Source organism: Cygnus atratus, chromosome 6, assembly GCF_013377495.2.
Source record: "Cygnus atratus isolate AKBS03 ecotype Queensland, Australia chromosome 6, CAtr_DNAZoo_HiC_assembly, whole genome shotgun sequence".
Taxonomy (NCBI): domain Eukaryota; kingdom Metazoa; phylum Chordata; class Aves; order Anseriformes; family Anatidae; genus Cygnus; species Cygnus atratus.
The window spans coordinates 34,583,973-34,611,081 of record NC_066367.1 but is presented as its reverse complement, the minus strand read 5'-3'; the positions used below and the strand labels follow the sequence as shown (position 1 = coordinate 34,611,081).

The 27,109-nt window shown below is 40.0% G+C and overlaps 1 protein-coding gene across 1 annotated transcript in view; it reads left to right on the top strand.

Annotated features, from left to right (window-relative positions):
- Positions 1–27,109, top strand: part of LOC118252598 (von Willebrand factor D and EGF domain-containing protein-like) — a 207,373-nt gene that overhangs the window by 131,963 nt on the left and 48,301 nt on the right. The window contains exons 21-25 of the mRNA XM_050711673.1: positions 710–1,588; positions 10,055–10,150; positions 10,951–11,046; positions 13,946–14,041; positions 15,565–15,660. Of these exons, the coding sequence (XP_050567630.1) occupies positions 710–1,588; positions 10,055–10,150; positions 10,951–11,046; positions 13,946–14,041; positions 15,565–15,660 (1,263 nt within the window). The remainder of the gene's footprint in view (positions 1–709; positions 1,589–10,054; positions 10,151–10,950; positions 11,047–13,945; positions 14,042–15,564; positions 15,661–27,109) is intronic.

The window sequence follows — 27,109 nt, the reverse complement described above, 5'->3', positions numbered from 1 at the left end:
ATAGTTATACACTGATGTGATTGGACTAGAATCTGTCTAGGACGTGATCTTGCCAAGGACCGTCTTATCATTTCTTTATTTCTCCATCTCTGATATCTATCTGTCCCAAACTGCAATGTCATGTCTTACTCCTAGACTGCAAGAACTTGAATGCAAAGTCTCTGCACTAGGTACTGCCTAGCAGGACATTTCCCAGCACACTACTGCAAAATATGCAGGTAATCAGAAACAAATGCTTGCTCAGGTGGTCAACAACTGTAGGGAGCATGAGAGAATGGCACACAGTGCCAAAACCTCATGGACTAGCATAGGTCAAAACTAGTAGAACAGCATGGCAAGTGTTTTTGCCTGGCTGTTATCCCCCATAAGTTCAGTGCTGATCCTTAAAGAATAATGCCTGTCTACCACTGAGAGTTACTATCTTAGTCTTAATATCAGACCAGCATAATTATATTTCATCTAGCTCATAAACTTATTCTGTAAGTTTCTGTATTGCAGTTCCCTGTGCATCCAGTGCTGTCGTTACCCATAGCAGACAATACTGTGACATTTCTACACCAGCCAGCATAGATAAACCCTTAATATAGATGGCAGATTATTGCATTTACTTCTAGAATTGATATTCTGTTGTTAGCTCATAATCTAAATGGTCATGGTGGTTTCTTTAAACCAGCAAATTTGACTAGTATATATCTTCCTTCTGCCCTAGATTCAAGATCTTCCCAAAGCCATGTGGATGTTGCTGAGAGAAATAGCAAAGATGCTAGAAGCTCTCACCAGGAAGGCAAGACATTAAGAAACATATATTCCCTTCTTTCCCGAACCCAAGTTCCAAGACAACAAACTACGTACTTTATGGAAAGAAACCACACAGTCATTAACACTCCATTTCTTACATTGAAAAGGAAGATTTCCCAGGCTCAGACATTGTCAGAAAAAAAATATGTTATGGAGTCCATGGCACCTGAGAAACAGACTTTTCTTGGAAAAAGAAGTGATGCACACACTTTCCTTCTGCACAAGGAACCAGACCGCAGAACAGCAGCTGTCAGTGTGACAACCCCTACTGCTGTGCATTTTAAGCAGTACAAACCAGGTCCAACACGGACCGCTCCTTCTCATCACAACCCAAATGCAAGCTCATTCGTTGCAAGGCCACATGCTGCTCAGCAAGCTTGTTCCAGATACAGCTATCTTCCCAGGAAATGGCCCAGTCAAATCACAGTCTCAAAGACCAAACCCTCCCAAAATTTCCCGACAGAGCAGCAAACATCTTTGGAAACACACCTCAGACCCTCTTTTCATCCATTAGGTTATTCCCTTGACACAGCTCCCCAGACTGCCACCATCCCACCTGGGCCTGTTCCCCCTGCAAGGCTACCAGCACAGACCGCAGCGCTCAGGCAGGCATACAAGGCAGCAATGGACCATGTGGAACTGCCAAAAACCATCAGTGGCATGCGTCAGGACATCATCTGTGCTAACACGCCATGCTTCAGTGGTGTGCAGTGTGAGCCAGACGAAGATGGAGGGTTTAAATGTGGGCCTTGTCCCACGGGATACAGCGGTAACGGAATCATGTGTGAAGGTAAGGGAGAAAATCCTCTTCCAAATTCCTTCGTGCCTTTAAATATATTTCTAAGTATAAATAAAATCACTTTCAAAAATTATAAATAATTTTGATTATATATTTATAGATGTTGCCAGCTGAGATCATACTGTTTTTCAAAGCCAATTACATTTTAAAGTAATAGAAAAACTTATTCTATAACTCAGAAGTTCTTTCTGCTTACAAAAATGACATATTTACTTGATAATATCTAATCTACTGAAACCAGGACTAGATTGTGATCTTACTTGCCCTTGCTTAAGGCCAGATTCATTTTACTGAAATCATTACATTTGAAACCATATAAAACTTTGTAAGAAAGAGTCAAATTGACTCTATTTGTCTATACAACACATATTCTATGAAAAACTAATTGTTCTGCTATCTTAAAAATTACTTTTAAATATCTATCTAATACCCTAAATATCAAACTGAACCTGTCATCTGAAATGTATAGCACCAGAAGAGTTTTCACAATATATTGACTTATTTATTAGGCATTTTAAAATACCTCGGTAAAGCAATAGTATTACACACATTTCTAAAACAATGAGTTCTCTGACTTGGCTCTCATTAATTATACCTTTTGTTGAAATCCTTCTGTTAAGTTGATGTCTTAATTGGCCTTTTACTACACAAAGCAGAAGTGTAGTGAATCTATTCAATTTGTAGTAACCTATTGAATTTTCTTTTGCCAGTGGTTTCTCACATCCTGTACCCACAGCAGACAGGTGTGGCAGGGCCTCAGCAGGGCTCAGAACCCCTGTGGTTCCCTGCTGCTCACGAGTCTTTTTGGGGGTGTAAAGCCCCCAGCAGCACGGCAGCCCTCTGAGTTTAGAGCAGTCCTGGAGACATGCTGCAAAATGCATAAGGAAAAATTACTATAATCCTGCATGCTGTAATTTTCACCTATTTGCACATTTCTGAAATGACCCTTCTAAAGGGCTGAAGGTTGTTTGGCCCATCAAGAAAGACCCCATCTTTTATGCCTGGAGCTGGAAACACACCATGTAGCTCCGAGTATTGGGAAACTCAAAGCAAGCTGGAGTGCAGGATGGCCTCCCCTCAAAGACAAGGCCTAGGTACAGATGAATATTTACAAATACAGATATTCAGCTGCCAGTGTATAAATAAATTTACTATGCCCATCAGTACAGTCCTTAAAACATAAATCTACCTGTGCCTTTTACTGTCTCACAAGACAAGATGTTTTCTTCAATTACTGGAATTACAGAAAACCTCTCTGGAGAGTCCTTAAGTTGAAATAGCTTATTGCCAACATCATTCTCTGTCTCAGGGCTTGATGACATGGTACACAAACATCCTTTATTTCTCTCCTGTCACTGACCACATCACCTGACTTAATAATAAGCCTGTCTGCTTCACCCCGAGCCACTGTGCGCACCTCCGACTGCTGTCCTGGAGCAGGGCCAGGAATGCCTCTGCCGCCAGCTCTGTGTGAAGAGCATCCATTGTACCTCCAGCTGCTGGCGTCTCTTTGCGTGTCAGATGCAGCTGGCTGATCATGACAGATGAAGGAGAAAGATGACAACAGTTCCTTGCATTAAGGCCTTGCTAGAATGTCTGCTATCAGCACCTGACGATGCAGGCACGATCGTACTGATTTCCCACAAAACAGTAGTACCCTCTCAGCGCAGATGGCAGCAAAACTGAGCAAGTGATCAAAGCTTAGATGAGGCAAAACTTTGTGAAATCTTCAGACTTTGATGCAGCATGTCAAGCGAGCAAAAATGTCCAGCCTCAGACACTATTGAGAACTGTCACCACCTCATTTGATGCCAAAATTCACCGAGATAAAAGGAACGGCCCATCGGTAGCAAGGTTTAATACCTGTGGAACTTGAGGGGATGTGACCTTTGTTTAATAAGAGTTCCTGAAAATACTCTGAGATAATAAATGCTTTACTGAGTAGTATTTATCTTGTGACAGAATGTAGATTTATTTGTTTATTTATTTCAGTTGTGCGGATTCAAAATTAAGCGTGGAGGGAATGGTAGGGAAAAAAATAAGCAGCATCCTGAAAATGAATTTGTCCTCTAAAACAAATCATGCAAGATTTTGATTCTTTAATATTCTTATCCCTTTGTACAAGCCCCTCACGCTGCCCCCTGGTTTAGTCAGAGGTCCTCTCCCTCCATTTTGTTTTCCTGCTTTGGGCATCACAGAGCCACAGGAGCTGGAGGAGGCCCTGGGGATCACCAGGTCCAATCTCCTTCCTTCTTTTGGAAGAGCAGAGCTAGATCTCAGTGTGTTTGACTTACACTCAGACATCTAAAACTAAACTGAGATATTTTCAGATGCTCTTAGCACTATCTGTTTAGATCACTCCCTTCAGTACCAACAACTTTGTCATCTGTAAGAAGTAGGACCTTGCTTTTACCCATCTTGCTTTGACATAAAAAGCAGTAGGGACTGAATTCTCTTATTTCTGACAGCAGCTAATTACTACGAGGATAAGCCAAGGTGAAGTAGTTCCTCGAGGATGGAATCCCTACTTCCATAATCCTTCCTACAGCTGGCCAGGTTCTCAGCTTGTAGAGCTCTTTTATCTTCCTGCACAAAGGCAGCATTATGATTTATCAGCAGCCTAATGTCAAGGCGAGCCTGCTAAATAGGCAAGGCCTTGACACACATCATTTCAGAGGAGCATTTTGGAGAAAGCTGACATCACCTATGCTATAATAAAAATAAGCAGGAGAAATGAGGCCTACGGTTGTCCGCTGCATTCTTCTGCATATTCACTTGCAGAAGATGCTTGCTTTTCTTTGTGGAGTAAACTTAGCCAAGAGTTCCTCTGGTGATGAGGGAGGTTGCGAAATAGATAATTTTCACTCTACATGTCCTTTTCAAAGATACATATCAAAACACCAACACACTATTATGGTACACTCTTAGCAGTGTTACAGGACAGTCCCTATCACCAGCCAAAGTGCACTACAGAAGTGTCCTAACACCTACAGAGCTTTGAACATTTCAGCTCACTATGGCAGTAATTAAAAAAAATAGTCCTTTAATAATGCATAACTAGTTCAAACATCGTTTTGAACACTTCACTGTGTAACATTAGAGGCTAATGCTCTAAAATATTCGTTAATGTTAGTCACACGAGAGCCATTACTGACCGGCCTGCCTGTGTTCTCCCCACAACAGGGACACAGGCCTGCACTTCCAAAGACACCATATCCACTGGACAAGGAAACAAATGCTGACTTTTCCCTGGGCTCATTTTATTCACCAGGGTCTGTGCATATGGCACTGTCTGAGAGCAGCTGTTATGTTTCTTGAGCTCCTTAGGGTGCCCTAAGGTGGAACATGTCCTTTCCACTCGATAACAGGGTTGAAGCAAACAAAAAATTCTGCTCAGGGCATTTTTGTTGTGCTTCTTTCTGAGAGACCTAAACCTGAACGCTGAAGAAAAACAAGAATTTAAGCCAAATTCCTGGTCATCCTTGTTTTTATTTTTCTAACCCCAACTTTGTTCAATAGGGAGTGTCTGATTACTAAAATTCTACAGCTAAAAAAACAGACAGTTCTGTAAAATCAAGTCAATAACTTAAAACCATTTAGGATTAGGTGATGGTTAAGGACTATTATGTTTCTAGTTTTTAGTAGTCATAAAAGTTCCTCAGACTTCCTGTGGAGAATAAAGTCGTGCTACTTTAGAAACAAAGTGTTTTCTTAAAATGTTAAATCAGTAAAACTCTTGGGTTATTTTACAGGTTTTGCACAGTATTTTCTGAGGGAAGGGGAATTCTCGAACAGCAGCAGTCACGCTTTCCTCTCAGGAGTTAAAAATACACCATTGCCTTGACATTACAAAACCAAATAATTTTCAAAATAATGGGAAAGACAAAGTAGTTGGGAATGTATTACAACCTCAGGATACACAGCTGGATGAAACAAGGCTAAAAAATCAGTTAGCTGACATTTGTCTGGTCTGACATTTTTACACCCAAAAAGCTCTACCATATCAAACCAAAAGTCCTTCCTCTGTCTCCAACAGCTGCTAACAGCAGATGTCCAGAATTATTTGGGAAAAATAGAAGAATACTGTCCAGAATAGTCTCCCAGCAAGTTGTGGATTGTGTGTTTAAAAAAGCAAAGGTGATGTCTTTGTAATTGATATCTCCCAGTATGTACTTCTGTAAGTTTACCAAAATGCTTTTAGAACCCCTACAAAGTTTTGCTGTCCACAGTCCTACTGATGAGCTTCACAGAGGAACTGTGAGCTCCCTTTAAACTAGCTGCGTGCTAGCTTTACATCTGTCTGTCTTGCAGAGCGAGAAACAGTAAGCAACCATATCCTGTTCAACCTTTCCAGCCCCCATATAATTTTGTAGTTTTCCATCCTATCCCCCTAAGCTTTGTTTTTCCCAAAGACTTAATCTACTGGCTTTTTTGTACAAAAGCTCTTCTGTAACTCTGGTTATCCTTGTCACCTTTTTTCTGTATCTTTTCCACTTTTACTATAGCTTTTCCAAGCCAGGGGGATCAGAACAGCACATGGTATTTAAGATGCAGCTCACCATGGATACAGGCCATAATAAAGTCTGGCATTTTGTGCTCTGCTCATTTTCTAACAATTCCTAACATTTTATTTGCTTTTTTGACTGCAGATGAGCACTCAGCTGACATTTCACAAAACAAAATCCATTAGTACAGCCTAACCAGAACTGTTGTCTGCATTTGTACTCCCAATTTAGTCAGACAAGTTAATCTTGTTAATTTTCTATTTGCTATGATAGGTATTTATTTCATAAATGGACTCTGGGCTGCTGGACTATTTAAGTATGCACATGAGTTATTTTAATTGCACTAATACATGATTTAACCCTACGCTTATTGCCTTTCTCTGTTAAAGACATGCAAAAGAAAGGCTTTACTACATGTCTGTTAAAGAGGAAAATCAATAATCTGGATACCTTACAACTTATTTTTTCTTTTTTTTTTTTTTCCCTCCCTTGTGCTGCACATATTAAAACTTCATCTGCACATCTAGGAAAGTAGGTTAGCACATCTTTGAAAGAAAATAATTGTAGTTCAGTAATTACAGGAAACCAGGTAGTCTACACTCCTGACCTGACTGTTTTTCACATTTTAAACTGAAACTGCAGGTAACCTCATACCTTTGAGCCTTGCCTTAGTGGTGCAAGTCCAGGACCTGACAGGCTGGGCTGCACAGGCGGTTATTCGCTGTTGAGATGTCAAGCAATAACTCTGCCCTGGAAGCCATTTGCTGATTAGGGTATGATTAGGGTATCAGAAATGGAGGAACCAACACATCATCTAGTATTTCTGAGTTTCTTCAAAGTTATCGTAGAGAAACCCATAAAAAGTGCATGATCTCATTTTAATGGAAAAAAAAAAAAAAAAGTAGTTTCAGGATATTTTCCAAAAAGCACTTTCAAATAAAACAATAATGGACTTCTCCATTTTTGCCTGCAGACTTTAAATTATGAACAAAAACATACACATTTGACAGCAAGATTGACCATTTACAACAATGTTTTTCTCTTTACCGTTATCTTATACCATCCAAAAATGTTTAGTATAAAAACACTGCAATACCTTTGTACAATTTAGCAAATGTTTATGGAAAAACATATTCATTCCAGAAGATGAAAGATAGAAGTCTTGGAAAGGAATTTGACATAAACAGTATATTTCTATTACTGAGAAAAATGTTTTTTAGGTGAAAGTTGCTCTCCCACTGCCATTGCAGCCAGTGTTCAGTTTTTATCTTCTGCTATTCACCAATAATAGAATAGTTTTAAGTGTTTTAATATTAAGTGTCACAATAAGATCTCATTATTTGAATATCTAAAATACTATGTTCTTTTCTGACAGTTCAGATGCATCTCAAAATGTGTAAAGGCCAGCTGGAAAGCCGTCTATTCAAATGGACGCATTCACTTTAAGTGCTATATACAAAACACGCTGAAATAAAGCATAATACGTTTGAATGTTACTGTGCTCGGCATAGCACTTAGGGACCTGGAGGCTTTATGCAACCATCATACTACAGGAAAGGAAACATATTTCATGTACTTCAAAAAGTACATTTTCCCCAGGTTTTGTGTTTCCCAGTCTCTATGCAGAGAATGTGATTCAGTTCAGCTTGTCGTAATTTCTACTTGCAAAGCAATCCCTTGTTAGCAAGTCCTATGCTTACCCAAGCACAGAGGAATTAAGATGTTTCAAGTGCACACAGGTCAGGCTGGCACCCCTATTTCAAAGCAAGGTGTCATTGACTTCAGCGAGATCTATGGCAAGCCCCTGAACACGAGAGGTGGCTTACAAATACAGTGCTGCCATTTAAAAAGTTTAACAAATTTCTTTGAAAACAGCTTCCATTTCTTTCGCCTTTCTTCCCCTTGCCATTTCATCATGGACTGCTGCCTGCTGTTTGCCCTAAGGGCACAAGACCCCGAGCCGCCTGAGCCTCTGACCTGCTCTGAGCTGCTGCCAGTGGCTGGAGCAGAAGAACTTTGGGGAAGTGTGATGCTAACTGCTTTAGTGGGTCTAAACCAAATCTATTTAGCTGTCCAGAAAATGTCGATTTTTTTTATTCTTTTTTTCCCCCGATGTACACTTCAAATTTCAGCTAAACACATGCTGAATTGGAAACGTCTAAACCTTATAGCCCATCAAATCAAAACTAAATTTAGCTTAATGACATTCCCAGCATGAGTGGTATGGATCTAAACTATATCAAGTTGTCTCCGCTCAAGCATGTCAAATCCTGAAGTTATATTAATACAGCACTGAAAATTTCACCCTTAAAACCTAATGGTAACAGGAAATGTAAATACTGAACTACCTGAAGAGCAGATCTAATAACAAATACATTTCTTTAATGTTATTTGTGTGAAAGGATTTATTTAAAGGTACTTTCTTGGAGTTTGTCTTTATAACTGCAATTAAAATATGTGTGGTGGCTTTCATAATGTTTTGGATGGCAAAGTTCAGATGCAATGGCTTTCTGTGAAGGCTTGGTGATAGCCCAAGAGGTGAGGCCTTCACAGCATGAGCTTCATTTAAATTCTGTCATGCCACAAGTATTTGTCCTTTAGTGTTCCAATTACACAGTCCATTTTACATTTGTAAGAAAAATTTATTTATTTATTTATTTATTTGGTAACAATACTGAAAATCAAAGATGCTTTCTTTCAGATCTCTGTAGTGTCTTTCACTATCATGCATTTTTCCTTGGAATAACCTTGCTTAGCTTCATACCCATTATAAAAAATACAACCCTGCCAGTAAAGTGTGCCAAAGTACAACATTTTTCTCTGTGTTCACTTCCCAAGCTTGTGGATAGATATTTTTCATTCTGTTATGCAGTGTGATATTTTTTCTGAAGGCGTAAGGGAGAGCCAGCAGACACACGTCTTGCTCTGTTCCTGCACCCAGAGCTCCTTAAGATAAGTTTCAGTGCATTTCCTACGGCAGTGCCTTCTCCCTCCGTCTCTGGGATGTGGCGTAGAAGAGTACCTCTTGTTAGAGAGTTACAAATACAAGTATTCATGATAGTAAATGTTAGGTGCTTACCTTTGTCATTAGGTTTAGGAGGGTAAACTTTTCTTGCCCATGAACAATTAAATGCATTAAGAATGTGCCTAAATCAGACTCCAGCTGGGAATCAGCTTTTGTCTCTCCACTGAATATGTGAAATGCTCAGAATAAACAGCTCATTAGGCAGAGAAGATAAGCAATGTGAAACCCCCTCAACAGTCCCTGACATTCAGATCTCTTTTCTGGAATCGAGGAGTTCATTGCTTGACATGTAACGACCATCATTTAAAAAACAAACTAAGTGTCTTCAGCAAATAACCTGTTTCCAGAGCTGCAATAATTTCCAGCTTTATGCCATACACCTGCACATGCCCCCTTCCACAGAATGACACTGCGTACTGCAATACATCAAGAAATCATTATCTAACTTTCTTCTTTGTCTGCAGACCTCAAACAACCCATTAAACATTTAAATTGTTGCTTAAATGTTTGTCATTTTGCTGACAAATCTCCTTACAACTCTTTTATCCAGAGGAAACACTTCACCTCTGCTCTGGGGTAACTTTTGACACCCATTAAGGCTTACTGAACGTCCACGAGGCTAATGTGTACAGAGGGAAGGGCAAGGTGTTTCATATTGTGAACTACATTTGTATTCAGTCCATTTTAGACTTCAAAAATATTTACTTACAAATGGGTATGCACAGAAGTTAAACACGACTATGTTAGCACCACATTACTAATGTGATATCCGTTTTTATCCTGCAGTTTTTCCTAGTAGCCAAATTTCTTGTTGGATTAATAAAATGGTGAAAAGTAGTAACAAGTACTGTGCTCATAGCCACACAGAATGTAGTACTCGAGGTGTTTTCTTTTTCTCATGCTTTATTCTGCCTGTGCTTCTTGCAGTGCAGTGTGATCCACCGTGTGAGAACGGAGGCACTTGCGTAGCTCAAAATACTTGTTCTTGTGCTTATGGATTTGTTGGTCCTCGATGTGAAACAAGTATGTACAAATTCATTGAGGCTTTTTTCCCAATTACACGTTTGAATTTGCAGAAAATGATATGACAAAAAAAAAAAAACTTTTTAATTTTCTCTATTTCTCCTTAAAATTATGGTTGAATACAGCAAGGAAATCAAAGTATAATATATAGAAGTAATACAGTAGCTGAACTATTTCAGTGCATATATTCACCAGCAACATAGTTGTATTATGTAAAAATATGCACATCTATATCAACATATTCTACATAAAAGTGCTTCTGGAAAAAAAAAAAAAAAAAAACAAAGCAAAAACCTCCATGTTATTTATAGTAACGTTTATGAAATTCAAGGTAGTGTGAGTGAATGCAGTAACACTAATTTTGAGAACACAAAAAGGCCATGCCTATTAGGAGTCGTGTTACTGTGCAAAACAAGTTGCAAAAGAGTCTCAATATATAGAACATCTGGGAAAAAAATCAGCCTTCAAACCCTTCTATGTTAGCTGAATGGCGAAATATATGCACTTGCATTATTACAGTCCTTGCTGCTGATTTAAGTATCAGGCTGCCCTTGACAGGAATATAATTTTATCTGTGAAACAGGGTAGCTTGAATACTTAAAGACCAAAGAATTTTAGATGCAAGATTTCTGACGGAAATAGCGGGCAGAAAAAAGAAAGAAAACCATGGGAAGAGACAGATTCATTCCTCAGTTTAACTCTTGGACTAAAACCATTAGTTATTTGCTGTATTAGAGCATCTCTAAGAATCAAAATTGGTATTACTGATAACAGATTTAGATCCTTTGTGCTTTTCCTAGTGGTGTGTAACAGACACTGCCATAATGGTGGGGTCTGTGTGTCGCCAGATGAGTGCAAATGCAAAAGTGGATGGAGCAACCCGTCTTGCGAAATCGGTAAGTGGTTAGAAATAACTGGTCCCCCATTTCTTTTGCTGCCTGAAATCCATGTGGTTTGTGCAATTCAGCAGTCAGAGCGGGAATTGCTTGAAGAATTAAAATGTAAGAAGAGCAGGAGACCTAGTAAAGGGCAAAACCTCGAAGGCTTTGAGATTGTGTAAGTATTCATAAGTTTAGCTGTTTATGTGAATCTCAGGGTCACTTACAGGAAACCCACAAGCAGAATCTTTTTGCAGCTTTTATAAGCTCACACAATTCTGGAATTTATTCTTAGTGTGCACAGAAATGAAAATAAAGTTATTCACCACATCAGCAGTTACAACCTTAGGAGGTGCTTGATAGTTTCTGCCAATGAGAATGGTTCTCACTGGAGATTTTGGAGCTATGTTGATTTGTAATCTCAGTGGAAATGCTCAAAAAATCACCATGGCCACAGACATAAACTCACTCTTTGTTGGCCTTGTCCACGGAGAGCTCAAAGGAGCCCTGCCCTGCAGCCCTAGTGCCTCAGTGGTGGAGATGAGGACAATGGCTTGCATGAGATCTGTGCAATTTCCACGCTTTGTTCCTTTTAACCCTATACATTTCTCTCAAGGTGGGAGAGAAAGAAAAATAGTTTGACTTTTGGTGATTTTTACAGTCAAATCAGAACTTAAAAATAAACATTATGTGGGACAGAAATAGAAGGAGGGATGGTTAAACTAGGAAGGGAATGCAAGCAATTAAATGTGGCTTCTGCTGCTAAGTTAGCAACTACACGTGCAGTTCTAATATATAGTCTAAGGCAGAAAAATAAACCAAAAAAGGTAAGTTATCAAAAGCTTACCTATTAACTACTGAGGTTTTTTGGTCCATTTTTGGACTCAGTCTTGCCATTCCAGAAGATGGCTCTTAACTGTGTAAGACAGAACAAAAGTAGGTTCAGAAGAACTTTTCTCCCCCTGCTGTTAACTATAGGATATTTAGCTACTCCTGGCTGCACTTAATAATTGCAGAGTACCTACGAAAGCTGTGCTCAAGGAAAAACCACCTCCATCAGTCAGTGAGAGTGAGGTGGGGACTGGAATTAGGTACCTATTTCTAGTCAGGACTCATGGTTTTGAACCCTATTTGAATAGCTATAGCTCAGACTTTCCTCTCAGGGCCGAAGTGCAAAAGATGGAGTGCATACTCTTTCTTCCCAAGGCACAACTATAGCACTCACCTGGGACAAGACATGCAAAACAGTGAAATATGAAAAGGAGCAAGCATGAGGAGTACCTTAATCAGTTCCAGACCTCAAGGCTACAGAAGCAGTCTGCCTCTGCCATGGCAAATATTAAATGACTCAGACACCTTCAGCCTACATTACCTCTCCTGGAAGGTGAGGGATGTCATTTTAACCTCCTCCCTGAGACTGCTGTAAATGACAGACCTATTGAGGACACATAAATTAACCTAGCTAAGATCCAGCGTAAATGACTGGGACTGCTGCTCGCTATTCTGGTTCCCCCCATCTCCTTTTCCAGCCAGAGATTACTCTCCCAGAGTTTTGCAATTTTATTTTGGTGGGAGATTTAAATGGGATTATTCTAAGAGGACAAGCAGCAGCAACAGAGGCAGTAGTTTCCAACTCAGAACAGCAGATGCAGGATTTGTTTGTCTCACAATACCTTGGATGAAAGAATATCAGCCTCAGTTCTCCACCACTGTTTTGTGTGTGCTAAACAGAGTATTTTGTGAAGACTGTTGGGGTTTCCTTCCTAAAGTGATGTTAGAGTAATAGTTGGATATATGCTGATATCAAAGAAAAAAAGAAAAAAAAAAAAAAAGAAAAGAAAAGAAACATAGGGTACTTTATCGATGGAAATATAAACATTGACAGAGCGTGGACATCTGTGAACTAGCTGGGACAATGAGGGAACTAATCCAAATCTACCATTAGCAATGAATGAAGTCCATTTTGAGTTCATAAGTGATTGCTTCTTAGTCAGAAAAGCCTCTCATCTAGACTGCAATTTTGCTTTTTTCTCTTTCCAAATTGACATTTTATTTCTCCTTTAGTTCTTATGAAATATTCTAGTGACCCTTAATTTATTTAAGCTTACATTTATTTAATTTATTTAATGGGCTATTCTGTAAGACAATGAAAAACGAAAGGGATGGAAGGAAAAAGACTGCTTTAAAGTGTCACTCTATAATGAAAACTGTGAGCATCCTTATTCTTCACACAGTGATTTCCCAATTAAAGCAGATCACAATTCAAATACTTTTAATACTTTTTTTTTCAAAAGTCAGGTACTTGTCACATAGAAATATGCAAGACAGATTTTAATTTCTAATGCCTGTTACATCGTCTACAGTAATAACAGATAAATAAACAGGCAAAGCCAGTGATTTTATTGATGATGCATAAGCTAATATGTCATGGTAGCTGGCATTTAAATGAGGCAGAACAAACAGAGGTTTTGTGGTGCATACCTATTCAACTTCACCAAAATGCCACTATGCCCTGCTGCACTCAGACAAAGCAGCAAATGGTTAATATCCCATCCCCAGGTTATCCAGGCTGTATGCAACGTGACTGCATTTTGCTGCCCTGGGATCAGGTTTGGTCAGGTTACTGAAGTGAAAGCAAATGAGCTGTGCAAATCAAAGAAAGATATCAGAGATAAACTATTACATTATATTTTATTTCATCCTCCGAGCTATGCTAAAACACCACTGAAATTCTCCCACTGTGATGATAATAAATAAATGCCACTGCCCAACTGACCAGCAAGGATTGTGTGAAATTTATCACAATATTACTAGAAATATTTATTCTAATGACATGTGCAGTAGCAAAAGAGTATGTACTGTTAAAAAAAATCAGACTGATAACAGATTAATACATTTATCTTACCTTCACATACAGCTGTGTGCAATCCTCTGTGCTTAAATGGCGGAATCTGTGTACGGCCAAACACATGTGCATGTCCTTATGGATTCTACGGGCCGCAGTGCCAGAGAGGTAAGAAAGTCCTATTTATCATGTTGATAAAAGATCCAGGCTGAAAATACAAATATATCATTACCTACCCCTACATGCAGTATATCCAGAGATTTTCCTTGTCATAACTCCCTGTGTGCTCGTTGGATATTATGATCTGTCGTAAATCCGCATTAAATTGTTCTTAATGGTATCGTGACGGAGTAAGCACTTGTTTATGATGACATTAATGACAACTAAACAATTAATTTAAAACTGTTTGAAGTCAGTGATATCACTAATTAGCATCCATTCAATTAAACTTTAACGCATGGGTCAACTTTGTTCATTTTGCAGAGCCTATAGTGTGCACTACACTACATTTCAGAGCCAGATGATCCTTTATCTTTACACACGCCTCACCATAACAACTGCTTGACCATCCTAGCGTGTAGTGGGTGGGAGACTTATATAGGACTTCTCTAGGTCCCTGCTCAAATATCTGATCAAATATCGCTCCACCTAACTTCGAGCGGGACTTGATTTTGAATCCATCTCCTAAAGGAGAGAGCTCTAAACTGAGGCTAATAGTGCCTTGGGCTTCTGGCTCAACTCATTTGTGCTGCAAAAATCAAACTAATGAATCCTTTAACTACCTATTAGCCCAAGCAGAACAGACGTGAGAGAGGAACTCATGTTTAGAGCTCAAATAGCTGACAGACACTTGTGTTGAGCATGGCTTTGAAAACCTCTCCTGAATCTGGGAATATAAATACACTGTTATTACCAAAACTGAACTATTTCAATATTAGAAGTTTATTTCTCTTTCTCTCTCTCTTGTTTCCCTGGAAATATTTTTGCAAGTGAATGATTCATGAACAAAAATCTAATTGCAAGTAGATCTTGCTGGAAGCTCTTTGTGATACTGAGGGGGGAAGGAGAGAGTGAAAATTATACAAACTGTGACTTGATGATCTTTCTCTTGACATTCCACACTAAAGGTGATTTTCAACATCTAGTTGATTTGGAATTTTTATCCTGAAGTGTTCTGGTTTAAACGAAACCAAAACTTGAAAATAAATCTCTACATTTGTGGAATATGGAAATGGTAAGGGGAGAGTGTGGATGGTTGCTGAAGAATAGCAAAATCCTTCCTCCAGCTTCATTGAGAAAGGGGAAAGAAACAGTACCAAAACGAAGTTATCAAATATAAAACACTGTTCTATATTTCAAGGGCAGCAGCCCTTGGAAAAGCCCTTTAGCTAGAGTTAAAAGCCAGAGATTCTCTGCAATATTCCCACTGCTTAACTGCAGGTATCTAAAAAAGACCCTTAGGTGCAAGGACTCGCATCCCACAGTCCTTCCAGAAACGAGGGAGAATCAAGTTTTTCAGCTCGGTATCTACCCGAATCACCCTTTGGAGAGACACCTTATCTACCCTGACTGAACAAAAAGCCTCTGCAGGTGGTTCTCCCAGCACAGACACCTAAATAGAGGCTATATGTAGGTAACATTGATACCTGGCATGGTTTCAGTGCACTACACTTTTCCTTTCCTTTCTCTAGCTGTTTGCATTCCTCCTTGTAAGAACGGTGGGCACTGTGTTCGAACCAACGTGTGCTCCTGTACCGAGGGCTACACTGGAAGAAGGTGTCAGAAAAGTAAGTTACAAACTTCCCTTTGCTTTCCAATGTTCTCTGACTCATTAACAGTTTTTATCCCTTTTGTGCAAGTTCAATGGAATATTTCGCATTGATTTATGCCCTGTTCTTCTATATTTCTATCACAGCACACAGAGGACTATGTTGGGTCTGGAACCAACCTGTTAATTAGAATAGCATTATGTCAGGTCAACGTGGGGAGTGGAATGTTTTGCTGCAGTCCTCCTTAAATATTACATGCATTCAGATTGAGTAATGTTCATTGTATTTGGAGATGAATTAATTATTTTGCATTAAATATTTTGGGGAGAAAAAAATAAAGCCAAAGGCAGAGGAGCTGATCAAGATCCTTAGAAATATCGGAACATCATACTTCTAGCTTAATTAAGACAGTTGGCTAATAATGCCTCAGCCTTGCCTTTGTTCTTGTCACTGAAAACTCCCTCTTCACCTTAGCATCAGTATTCATATTCGATTCTTCTATTCTTATGGGGAAATAGTTTTTTTGGCACTTTTACAGATTCTATTGCTCAACAATATTTGTCACCCAGGGAGTTTAGGATATGTATGTGAAAACTTATTTTTACTATTATTCCTTAACTAGTTTGAAATTGGCAAAAGGGGAGCTGTGAAAACAACCGTTCTTGGCAGGAAGAATCTGTACATTTCCAGAGCACTTTATGTCTCTCGCACACAGAGAAAAAAGCTAGTAAAAAAATTCCTTCCAGCAACAAAAGCCCTCTCAATCCCCATACTGCAGCTCTCCTCTCTTTCAGTGGAGGGAATCATGATGCACAGTTCTGCCTGGCTGCAAAGCACACGATTGAATAGTCTGTTCTGGCAGGAACAAGCTGGAGGGAAGAAAGGAGGGGAAAAAAAAAAGGAAAAAAAAAAAGACACCTCATGTTTGGCATCTTGTTTTTGAGGTTAGAGAACATTAGAAAAGTGCTGTTTCCAGCTTTAAACATACTACCACATCTCAAGACAGATCAAAGAAAAAGAGTTGACCATGACTGGAGTCTAGCAAAGCTCTCCCCTAAATGCTCCAGCTGCTACCAACCCACAGCATGCTTCTCCACCCTTCCACAGTTTATGAGGTTTTCTTGCCCATCTTGGTATAACCTTTTGCAACCGGGCTTCCGAAGAGGATGAAAATATGTTTTCTCTCCTTAATCTGAGCCTACGTTCCACTCCCACAACTGGGATACAGTCTGCTTTATTTAGCTTAATGCTATAAAAACTTTTTTTTAAAAAAAAAAGGACCTGCGTCTGTGATGAATGAAGAGAAACATGATTAAGTAGGAGGCAAAGGCTAATATTTGCTTCCTGCCCACTGGCTTAGTAGGTAAAAACTGCTGTGTAATGTTTTAGGGTTTTTCCTGTTTACAGTCAGCTGCACGTGGGACTGGTTTCGTGCTCCATAGAAACAAACAGGTTGTTTGCAAGCTCTTCATAGCAAGCAGTTGTTGTTAGAGCTCTAGGTCTTAGCACTGCTGGCACATGAACTGGTTTCTCCTCTGCCAGAGGATCCTCTCACATTCCCATGAAGGACTGGAGGCCACGTGGCAGGAGTGAGTCTCAGCTCACTTCTGAAAACCCTCCCCACAGACAAACCAGAGAAAACGAATGGTCACACCAGTTAGAGGTGGCCCTCGGTCACATTTCAAAATTCAGATGCCAGAGGCATTTCATGCCTTTTTTCTGTGTGGTTTTAGATGCAATTTAAGCATTGACATGACTGGTCAGTTGGTGTGCTTGGGGTACATTTAAGAAATTACAGGCATAGCCGTGTATGACGAACTTATTTACCCAGACAAATTAAAAAAGCAGAAAATAAATTTCTAGAATGAATATATTCTGCAACACAACTCTGTTTTCTTTAATACAATGGGAAAAAGTACCACAATACTCATTTTATGTTCCAAAAAGAGCTGACATGGCATGTAGATCATTAGCAGTATCACTAGCTGTACACGTATTTATATATTTTCACAGTTATCAAGCAGTGATGACGCATAATGGCAACATAAGAATAAGTCCAATCAGTTTTTTGAGCACTTACCCCTCAGATATATTGGCACTGTTTCCACTGCTTTTAAACATTTCTCTTCCCTTCCTAAAATCTCTGGACAGAGAAACAAAAGCTTCTGTTTCGTTTTGGCAGCTTCACATTCTCAACCGAAGGAGATAAGTAAAACTAAACGCCATGGCAGCCAACCAGAGATGGGTTATCCCTAAACCGAGCCCAAATTTGCTACCGGTTTGCTTCAAATGTAGAGCAACATGCCTTGGGATTTTCATGTCCATCCCTGTATGGTCTGGCATTTCTAATGCTCTCAGTCTGTGAACTGGCAGGGCAGAATGGGAGCACCATGCCTTCGCCATTCAGCCTTAGTCTCCTTTACCTCTTCGGCGTGAGGAGGAAGGCTTTCAGCCCGAAAGTTCGTGTTCGTTCTGCATGTAAACACACGTTGCCTCAAAAAAGGTATAAATCAACCAGGTCTGACTGGCTGCCAGCGGAAATAGAAGGCTTTGCCTGGTGTGTTTACTGATAAATAACCGCCTGGTGATTATGCAAACCAGCCACCCACACCCAGAACAAGAGGGTGTCAGAGCTGACAATGAAATGTGTGGCTATGCATCACCGATTGTACAACCTTGCATCCTCGTTTGCTACGCATTGTTTTCAGTGTAATCAGTCTTGTTGAGCGTAAAGAGGCAAACGCTGACAGTACCTCAAAATGAAATATTTGTCCGGATCAACTTTGCATCAAACAAGCACATCTCTGCTTTAATAATAAAGAAAAGCTATTTGTGTGTGGTTTTGAATTCCATTTTGAAGAAAAAGCACAGCTGTAGCAGTCCTGGAATTTTACTCCTTTTCATGAGACTTCAGTATTCACACCGATTTCTATTACATCCTCACAAACATTAAAAGCAAAGAAAATAGATTTAATTTTATGTATTTACACACATTTTCATCAGAGTGCTTTATAAACAACTTTTAAAAAAGGAAAGCTAATAAAAGCTGAAGAAAGCTAACAAAAGCCGAGCTCACTTTTCTTACAAAGGATTGGAGTGAAGAGAAAGGGAGGAAAAGAGGGATTCACGGGACCACACGTTCATCCCTCCTCTGCTGCTCTCTACTTCTAGCAAGATCATCTCTGAGCAAAAAGGCAAGCCACAGCTCCCTCTGGAGCTCACGAGCAAGCAAAGGTCACAGGAGAACAAGGCTGAACATCCTTCTCCTCCCTCCTGCAGCATACCAAGCGAACTGCAGCCTGCCCTGTGGACCCCCAGGCCCCCTGCCCCTCGCCCTGCAGCCAGCCGGGTGGATTTTACGTGTGGTTTAAAACAGAGGATGCATTTCTGCACACAGCTGTTTTACAGCATCAGGCCCAACCCTGCAGGCTTAGTGTCACAAAAAGCACCATGCTGACACCGGGACTTTGCAGATTACACCTCAAAGTTAGTAGATAATTATTTCTCCATTTCTGTAAATGCTGCAGGCAGGATTTATGGGCAATACACAGCATGCACTATAACTCACGCTCATTCTTCCAGCTCTGCTTCCTTCCCTTCCCTCCCCTTCTCTCTTTCCTTCCCAGTACCGTGAGGACTTTGCTTGCATGAGAGCTAAAGGCAAACTAAATTGGAAATGTGAACACTGGGTTTCAATGACAACTTCTTGCTAAGCAGTGTCATATTGTGAAAGTCACTGATTTCCTGCATTCCAGCCCTCCACGCTGTGTTTCTGTAGATTACTGCCTTGCGAGCTGCACGCGCAGGAAGTTTTACTGCTCAACGAATTACACTTCCACTGAGTTATCATCTTGACAACTGGTAATATATTCTCTGGAATATCTTCGCTGAGTATGCAGATTGACTCAAGTCGTCTGAAACCAGCTAGTTTGCAAACAAGAGCTCCAGCATCCCCTCCCACAGAACTGAGGAGGGAACAATCCGTGTACCTAATCCAAATGGATGGAGTCATCTTTAGCATTAGACCTGCTTTTCGTATGTCAGGGACATGCTCGGAAGCAACAGCTAATTGACCAAGATTGCTGGATGGCTGGCATCCTCAGAAAGTGGGTGTTTGGAAATAAGTAAACAGCTGCTCAAGCAGAGAGGCTCATAACTTGCTGCTAAAAGCATTAGTTCTGCTGACAGAGTAGGAAGATTGGCATCATTGCTTGTTGACTGGTTGACGTGTAGTCTGCGGACGTGGGAAAAGGAAACTCTAGTCTCGGTTTCTACTTGATGCTGAAGCCCACGTAACAGAATACAAGGGTATTGGGTGTCATCCTCCTTCCTTGGGCAAGATATACAACGGAAGATGAAGAAAAAAATATTCAGGGCTACCACTGTCTTTCCCATTCAGCTGAACACGAACTGATCTGTGCATCTTGCCTGGGGGAACAGGGACAGCTCTGACCTCCCGGAGACAGGGAGAGAGCCAGAAGGGAGACAGCAGCTCAGGGGGCAGTCTGGGGTCTGCACTCAGAGCACTGTGCCTCTCAGCTCACTCTGAGTAAGGATGCGTGACACAGCCATCAGCTGGTCTTTCATCAAAGTTACATTTTGTTCGTATGTATACAGATGGTGCATTTATTTTAATAGGGGCTTTGAGCACATGCAGTTGTCTCTAAATTTATTTATCAGAAAGAGAACAAGAACATATCTGGGTAAGAACTGAATATATATCCTAAATAAGAAGCAAAGAAACCTTATTAAATTTTTATTCCTTCCATAAGAAAAACATTCACAGACTACAGAATAATTTTTGCTGGAGTAGAGAATCTGGGGTTTGGGCCAATATTTCTTCACTTGTATCTTAAATGCACTAAAGAAATGTGTCTGATCTGCTGCTGTATGTAAGCGCATACTTAAACTAAAATAGCAGGGATTCCTGAATTGCTGCATTGCTCTTTGCAGTGGGCAAAAGTGAATTTTTCTTTTCCTCTAATTGATTTAAGTAACAATACTCGGGGGGGTAGGGGGAGGTGTCTATTTTTAATTAAAATACATATTTTTAAGTCTTCTCTTTAAAAAGGGGTGTAAAGTCTACTGCTGGAAAAGTGCAGGGAGTGGCAAATGCTGGAGATTACATTGTCTGCTTATCCACAAAAAGACCTTGGCGACACAATCCTCTCCAACATCGATTCCCAAGTAAGCCTCAGCCTACTTCCTAAAACAGTTAATAACATGATGAATAATAGATTAGTGCAGTGCCAAAGCAGACAGCAATCCTTTTCTGCAGTTCCTGCCAGGGCTCCCACCCAAGGCAAGTGCCTTCTGTGGAAGAGGTCCTTGCTACCAGCCAGGCCACAGTGACCTGCTGCTGTTCCTCTTCTTGGCTTGAAACTGTGTCACCCATTTCACTGCAGTGCTCTCTGATTCCCCTGCCCGAATCTCCCTTTTTCTTTGTACGGATGGAAATACACCAAATTGTATCAAGCACAGGCAGTGGCTTAGCCCACTCAGAGCAATGAAAACATGCCTAAATGGCAGGTCATAATGCAAGCACAGAAGCAGCAAAAACAATCAACAGAGGAAAACAATGTATATGAGAATCCTCTTTCACTTCTTATCCAGGCATGACAACGAAGCGGCTCTACAGAACAATTTATACACACACTGTAATGGTTCACTGACCTAATAAAACACAGAGCATTCTTCAATGAAGAGAAAATGTTGCCAAACCCAAGACCCTAACAAGATGGGAATATAAGTTGTGCTGAGAGTATACTTCACAATTCCCCATGTTAATTATATACTAACAGTCACAAAGATGAGGATAAAGTATAGCTAGACTCTCTTTCAAATTAATAGTATTGCAATCTGACTAAAACCAATTGGTAAATAAAAAAGAAGTTTTTGCTAATGTTCTCAAACCTGACATTTCCTAACAGTATATTCCCCAAATATATTTTATGCACACCTGCAGGTGCTTATTTTGTTTATGGTGGCTTTCAATCTGAAAGATGCTGAAATATTTTGCACCTATTCGACCATCTTACCATTGTACTTCTAGAAAGAGTTTCTCCTGGTAAGAGACAATAGGAAAAGTGAAGATTAGGGCACCCAGAGGGAGAAATATTTCAATCCAAAGAGAGTGGACAGTCCCCTCTCTGAATTGGAGTGGCAATTTTTATTAGTTTCCACAGTGTCCTGAGCATTAAGAGTCTTGCCCACCACACACTGTCAGAGAATCATTTGGAAATATAGACAGAGAGACCAGGATCCTCTTGTACTGGTAGAAAATTGTGTCATCTGATGGGAGCAACATAACAGTGCAGACAGGATCCCAGTACATTGCGTACCGACACTCGGAGTTTAGTCTAGCATCTCAGTAGTTTGGCCATCCAGTATCCACTACTTTTCCCATTTTCTTTTCTGATCTAATACCTGAATTAGATTTATTTCCTGCTTTAATAACTCTAAAGGACCCCATAGGTATATCAGCGTACACATCAGAACAAAGACCAGACGCAATTAGGCAAAGCACTGGCGTCATACTGCTGTCTATACGGCCTATAATTTTTCAGACCAATTTTTTCTTCTGAAATGTGTGCTAGGTCATGCAAACTAACTCATATTGCTAGAGCTGTGCGGTAATGTGAATATATTATAAATGCAAACTGTCGCGACACCCATCACAATTACATTTACAGCTCTCTCTGTGTCTTGTAGTAATTTGTTCTCCTGCACTGCATCCCTCCGAGGTTTCTAACAGATTATTTTTACTATTCAGACAGGTAATTTATTGAAGAAGTGCTTTGCATCTCTGTCAGAGATACGTGAAGCAAGAAATGGAGATGAACAAACCTCAGAATGATAGGTGGCTTTATAAGGCTAAGGATCCAAATTTTAGAAGCATCTTGCACAAAAATTGCAAACTTTTATTACATGACAAAAGTTACTTCTTCTTAAAATTTAATCTAAGGCTATAATTACTGATACTCATTTAATCACACATCTGAAGTCACTTTGGCAGAGCTTGGACAGAAAGCTCATGATTTACAAATCCAAATCAACATAAATGGGGAATTTCAGAGAAAAGCAAGCTCTGGAAAAACATAATTCCATAAAACTTAACACATGCAAAACTAGATCCTGACTGCCCTTGGAATGGACAAAAAGGGACTAGAAATTGCTAGTGTCCCAAGTCCATAACATGTTTTTCAGAGCTGTGTACATTCGGGACCTTCACAGCAGCAGATACATTGGTACATCCATCTCGCTAATGATCTGTTGAGCATCAGTCATACCCTCTAAAGTGCAGAATGACATTTTTTACCTTGACTAGTTTCTGGCTACTGTCAGGGCAGTAGAATCCATGTAATGGTGCCCTGGGTTAGAAATCCCCTCTTTGGCCAGAACACACTGGTTTTGTGATTCATTTCTTCAAAGGACTAAAGATCATTCAGCAAGATCAAATCTTTATTCAGAGCCTGGAAGCATCCAGCCAATCTTTTCCTTACTGCACTCAGGGTAATGTTTCATTTGAGCAGTGCTGCTGAGATGCATGATGCATCCAGAGAGCAGCGGAACCTTTCTTCCAGCCGATCAGTTGAACTGTGTTATTTCGTGAAACTGCTGACCTGGCCCTCCAGTTCTCCTCCTATGAAAAAGTTCATCAACATCCCTCCACTACAAGGTTGCATTCACAAGCTTGTCGCATTCCTGGCACTGAGCTTGTCCCCCCTCTGGTGTTTTATCAATAGGTGATGTATATTACCTATAAACTTTAGAAAAGGACTAGAAGTGCCAGTTTTAACACAGAAACCAACTGCTTTCACATCTACTGGTTTCATTTTTGTTCTCAGCTTGACTTCTGTCAACTGCGTTTTCCTGACAAGACCAGTCGGTGTTATTTTTAAATCTGTCCCTTGCTCTGTTGTATCCTTCCTGTGCTGTATCTCCCCAGCTACAGCTCTTTGTTTTTGAGAATGTCACACCACATCAAGATAACCACCAAGCAGAAAGCAGAAAACGAACATTAAAACAACATGTCCACACACAAAAGCCAAAACTGTGACTGATCAAGCTTCCTACTCCTCAAAAGAGCAATTGAGAGAGCAAGTACAAATATGCGCTGGAGCCACAGAGTAGTCAGTCCAAAACCAACCCCAGCCAGAAATAAAAGCAGTGCCTATGAATCACGTACAAATGACAGCATAGGGATGGTGACAAAGGGTACATTGAAGTATATATCTACCAGTAGGTGTTCTTTTGGCTACATTTCTGTGTTCTTTGTCAGTGAAGCTGTAGCCTGATGCATTACCTTAGCTGGCCCACACAGATGTTACCGCTTGAGGCTATTTTCTCTCTTCCATCCAAAGGCAGAATGCACCCAGAAGCAGGTCAATTTTATCAGCTTCTACAAGCAAGGGGAAAGGAAAAATAAAGAATAAAAAATATATGAAAACTAAAAAAGAGAGGAAGAGAAAAGTTGTCTTGAAAACTACATCTTCTAATCAGCACTGCAGTGTGACACACTGTCTCCTCATGAGCAGCATGGCTCGGGATACATGATGACAGGTAATTCTTGATTCAGAAAGAAATCGTCAGTGCACTCTCACTGTCAGGGAAGGCCATGGATGTTCAGCTGCAACACAGCATATTACTGAAACATTGCAGAAAATCCCTTTCTGCCGAGATTTTAGAAGCCTGATTTAATATTCCCTCTGCTTTGACTTTATAAGGGTGGTGATGAAGATTCTCCGATTTCAACAAAATTACAAGGCTTTCACTCCTTATTATCATCCACTTCTAGCTAAGAAAGGTGCAATGGGGTGCATGCATCAAAAGGTGGCTAAGGTTCAACCAGAAAAGTTTTTTGTCTGCTAATCCACAGAGGCAATGGGAGTCTGAAGGAAACGTCTGCCTTCTTTTAATCACTGTAAACTGATCAGCAGCTACTGCTGGCTAATACTGTGATTGTTAGAACAAGAGATTACTCCCAATTGCTTGTAGTATATTCTGTGAAGCAAAGCATGCCCACTGCTTAGCTTCACCACCAGCCCCTTTTTGCATAGCAGGGATATTTTGCCTAATATCATGCATGTTTTAAGGGAAAGCTTATTGTAAATTTATTGCAAGAAGTGCAGACAAAGGAAGACACTGGAATTGTAGGTGTCCACTGCTGATGCTACTTGCACCAGGAAGGTCTACTGGACTCTAGAGCCAATATTTAACTTCTGCTTTTTTTTTTCCTTAGAATTTTAGTAATCTCTGGAATTATATATTTTGTAGAAAAAAATATTGCCTTTGGCTGACAAAGTGGGAGGTCTGGTTACTGTAAGGACGTCAGGGCTGAACTGCTAGCTATGGAGTTCTGTGGAGGCTGATAAAAGGAGTTGCATGAAGCACTTACTGGGTAAAGTCAGCCTAGAAGGGATAAGCTATAAAAAGGGTCACAGGAAATATTAAGTTATTGTAAGGTCAAAATGCATTAAAGCCATCAAAGGGAAATAGCTGTTACCTAAAACAGAGAATTTAGCAACTCATGAGTCCCATTCAGTACGTAGAAGAATTGTGTACATTTTTTATGATGTTCCGTGCAACACCTGTGTTTTATCTTGAAACCTGTAGCTCCTGGTTACCTGATCAAAATCAACCCTCACCTGAAATATAGCGTGTAATCATGCTTTTTCTTTAACCTGCATTATCACCTTCAACATAGGCTTACTTTATCTAACTTCCCAGTTTCAGAAAGCATAATGTCATGGAAATCCTTTCTAGTTTTAAACTGTGGCCTTCACACCCCTTACAGCGTTGAGTAACACTGCTGCATATGAAATTCAGTGCTTCAGTTCTTACTGAAGAGCACGGAAATGCTGACGTTAACACCATGGGGAATGGGATTAGGGCTTTAGCGATGCTTGCTGACTGCCAGCAAGCTTGCACCCAGGATATTTAGGTAGTGGAAGGCTCTCTCCAGCCCCAGCGATATGCCCTATCAAACTGTAACAAAGGAAAGGCACAAACGTGTTTACATCAGTTCCATTAAGGCTGGTTCCCAAGGCAGGTGGAAAACCTATCAAGCTGCTGTTGTCTTTGGGTCAAGATGCTAGGCATTTTTCAAGGGGAGGGGAGAAAAAAGAAACATAAGTCTTTACAAAGTCATGCCAGTGCCTGGGAGGTTTACGATAATTTGATTTGCACTCCTAGTGTCTGATAATTTATTTAGTTTTCCTATGAGAGGCTGTAACATTTTTGTTTGCTATTTTGAAATTGGAGCTCCTCCACAGAGGCCAAGGAGTGGGACTAGAAAGGATCAGAACTAGTTATAATCAACAAATGTTGAAGTCTGCCTGATGGGTATTGAGATGGGATTGTATTTAAGAAAGTTAAAGAAAGGTAGAACAAGGTAGAGATGTCAGACAGAAAAAGGGGAGAGACAATATGGCGTACATTTAAATAAAGGTGCCTTCTGAATTCCTTGAAAAGACAAGAAAGTGTCTGCCCAGCAGGGCAAAGAGCCAAAACTGCCCCCTCCAAAACAGAGCAAGTTTGGCCCTGATCCTAAATTTCCCACTTAAGTACTTCCCTCAGTTAACTTGGAATTGAACTCCCTTGGATTTATTGCCTAAGTGAGAGATGCCGTAAGCGATAAGCAATGTAAAAGAAGTTAGTGCTACACTTTCATGGTTACTGGTTCATTTGTAAGGCAGTTGAACAAAGACAAAAACAGATCCCAAGTTGAAAATCAGTTTGAACTCTCATGTTTTACTCAGGCCAAGACTGGACCTCCCACGTTACTTAAAGCTTTACTAAATTACAATGCAAATTGAGCTGGAACAAGCTCAGTTATGCATAAGCTGAAAACCAAAACTGAATCAAAAAGCACAACAGTTTCACTCCCTGTAATTGAAGGAAGCATCTGTTGTCATAGATTTTTTTTAAGTCTGATATCAATACAAAACCACTAGCATTATTTTAAAGTGCAATTTTTTGTATAAGGGGAAAAGTACATTAAAAAGTTGAGGGACAAAAAAAAAATAGAAATCCCTGTTTGAACAAGTATTAATTTGCTTCTAGTTATTTTTTCTTGGCTTCATTTTATTTTGGTGAAGAGAGAAAGACAGTCTCTTCTGATCTCCAAATGAAATCCTTGGGTTTCAACACAATGGTCTTGGGACAGGAGATTAGCCATGAGTGCATTATGGTCTTTGAATGTCACAAAGCTTAAGGTCATTTGAAATCTAGATCCAAATTTTATGATTTGGGGTCATTTTTCAAAATAGTGAATATCTGAGCTGTTTTAAAAGTGAAATGGGAAGTCAAATACAGCACAATATACAGCTGGAGGTCAGAAGCCTTATTGGTAATGTGAGATCAAAAGGGGGAGAAAAAGAAAGGGGGGGGGGGAAAAAAAGATGAATTCAGAGTTATGGTTGCCATAACTCTTTGAACTCATCTAGGTTTTGACGAGTGTTGCAAG